At 36.1% G+C, this 1,833-nt stretch overlaps 1 protein-coding gene across 1 annotated transcript; it reads right to left on the bottom strand.

The window, feature by feature from the left end:
• Positions 1–397: 397 nt before the first annotated feature.
• On the bottom strand, positions 398–966 carry LOC18095575 (protein GRIM REAPER). Its single transcript, XM_006370185.3, has one exon. It carries the CDS (start codon positions 931–933, stop codon positions 478–480), a length of 456 nt encoding a protein of 151 aa, XP_006370247.1. The 5' UTR covers positions 934–966; the 3' UTR covers positions 398–477.
• Positions 967–1,833: the final 867 nt, after the last annotated feature.

The raw sequence follows: 1,833 nt of genomic DNA, 5'->3' as shown, positions 1-1,833 counted from the left end.
AATTGGAGACTCTCTGTCCAAGATGTTTCTACGATGGATTATGAGTGCTCAGCTTGATATTTTATTGATATACTGCAATTTTACACGATAATCACTTACATATTCTAACTCCTGGATGAATAATACATCAACTCTTGTGCTGTTCCCGGATTCATTGATGGCAAAATACCATACATGCATGTTTTTCCCTGTCCTTTTCCCTTTCCCATACATGCTATATAAACGATCTCGAAGACCAGAGAATCACCTCCATACAGGCTTTCTTTATTGGTGGCACAAACTGATGATTTTGTATACTCAACTGGAGAACGATTTAAGTATAAAACATGCACCCACTAATTCCCTTTGTGAAAATAAAGCAAAAGAAAATACTGCCAGAACCATATAAACTAGTCTCTAATTGTAAAAAACTTCCATTTATTGTTAACTTCAACTGTGATGCCCAAGAACACTTGTGCTTTGTACCATTAAATACATTTAAGCATACCCACATGTTCCATAGTGGCATCTAACCCCCGGAGCACACTTCTTGTTGCACTTTCCACAATGATTAACGTTGGAAATGATATCTGTACATCTTCCATTGCAGCAAGACTCCGCAAATTTGCACTTGTTACCACACATTCCACAGTTGTTCTTGTCTCCAAGAACATTCCGGCAATGTTTCTTGCAACAATAAAGTAGGCCCGTGCCCTTGTTAGCTGAAACGCCATTACATATGTTATTACGCTCAGCGTTGCATCGTGCACCTTTCTTTATCACACTTGCCAAGAAACGGCTTCTTGATCTGAAACCTTCTAGTGGGGTGTCAAGAACATACTCTTCGTCATCGTCTTCTATATCGGATGATAAGGTTATCTGAGTGTTCAAGGCTAGGAGGATGGAAAAGACTAGGGAGAGAATGGCTGCAAGCTTGAGTAAAGAACTGGCCATTCTCTCAAAAAGGTGGGAGTGTGTCTACAAGAGTGTCAGTAAGGGAGGTGGAGGGAGGGTATTTTATACTGTTAGCTTGTGATAAAAATATTCCACAATATAAGGAATGTGATGCCTCAACGCTTTGTAAGGGCAACCGAGTTCTTATGCTATTAATTGAGTAGAATGATTAGTGATTCTTAATGGAACTCTAGATTCTCATGTTAGTTGTTTATTTATGCGATCAGATAAGATCAAATCATGTTTTTAAAATTTTAAATTTTTTTTTATAATTTTCATATGCTAATCTCAAAAATAAATTTTAAAAAATAAAAAACAATATTATTTTAATATATTTATATAAAAAAAACACTTCAGAAAACAACAACCACCATAATTATAATTACAAGAACTGAATATACTTTAACTAATTCACATTATAAAAGCCTGGCCTCTACATTTTAACTTTGAAATTTGAATCAACTCCGAATATAATATTCTTCAGCTTATGGTCACTGATCCCTTGGATTCTTAGGCTAATGTAAACCTTGATGCATGCATGATCTATTCACCTAAGAACTCGTCCCTTTAAGATTTATTTATGATAAAATATGGACATTGGAATTTGTAACTATTTATGCCAAAGCAGGTGTGTAGCTGGTAAAAGTTTGCATTTCAGAATTATTTTTTCAATCAGAAAAAAATAACCTCCATCTTTTTTTGTAAATCATACTATATAGGCGATTTTTCTGACGTATGACGTAAAACCATGCAAAAACCAGGGTCCATCTACTAGCTAGCTAGGAGTATTATTGGGTTCGGGCGACTAACCATTTGCCACACGTGATAACACTAGCTAGCTAATTGCTTGTCCATGAAGGCTAGATCGCCGGCGAACGTGTTAGGGATCTTCTTTCCCGG

Source organism: Populus trichocarpa, chromosome 1 (genome assembly GCF_000002775.5).
Source record: "Populus trichocarpa isolate Nisqually-1 chromosome 1, P.trichocarpa_v4.1, whole genome shotgun sequence".
NCBI classification, from domain to species: Eukaryota; Viridiplantae; Streptophyta; class Magnoliopsida; order Malpighiales; family Salicaceae; genus Populus; species Populus trichocarpa.
Note: the sequence above shows the minus strand (reverse complement) of the source record. Positions and strands in the feature narration are given on the sequence as shown.

Bases quoted from the DNA above. Each gene is read 5' to 3' on its own strand.
- LOC18095575 (XM_006370185.3), bottom strand. From the start codon at position 933: ATGGCCAGTTCTTTACTCAAGCTTGCAGCCATTCTCTCCCTAGTCTTT.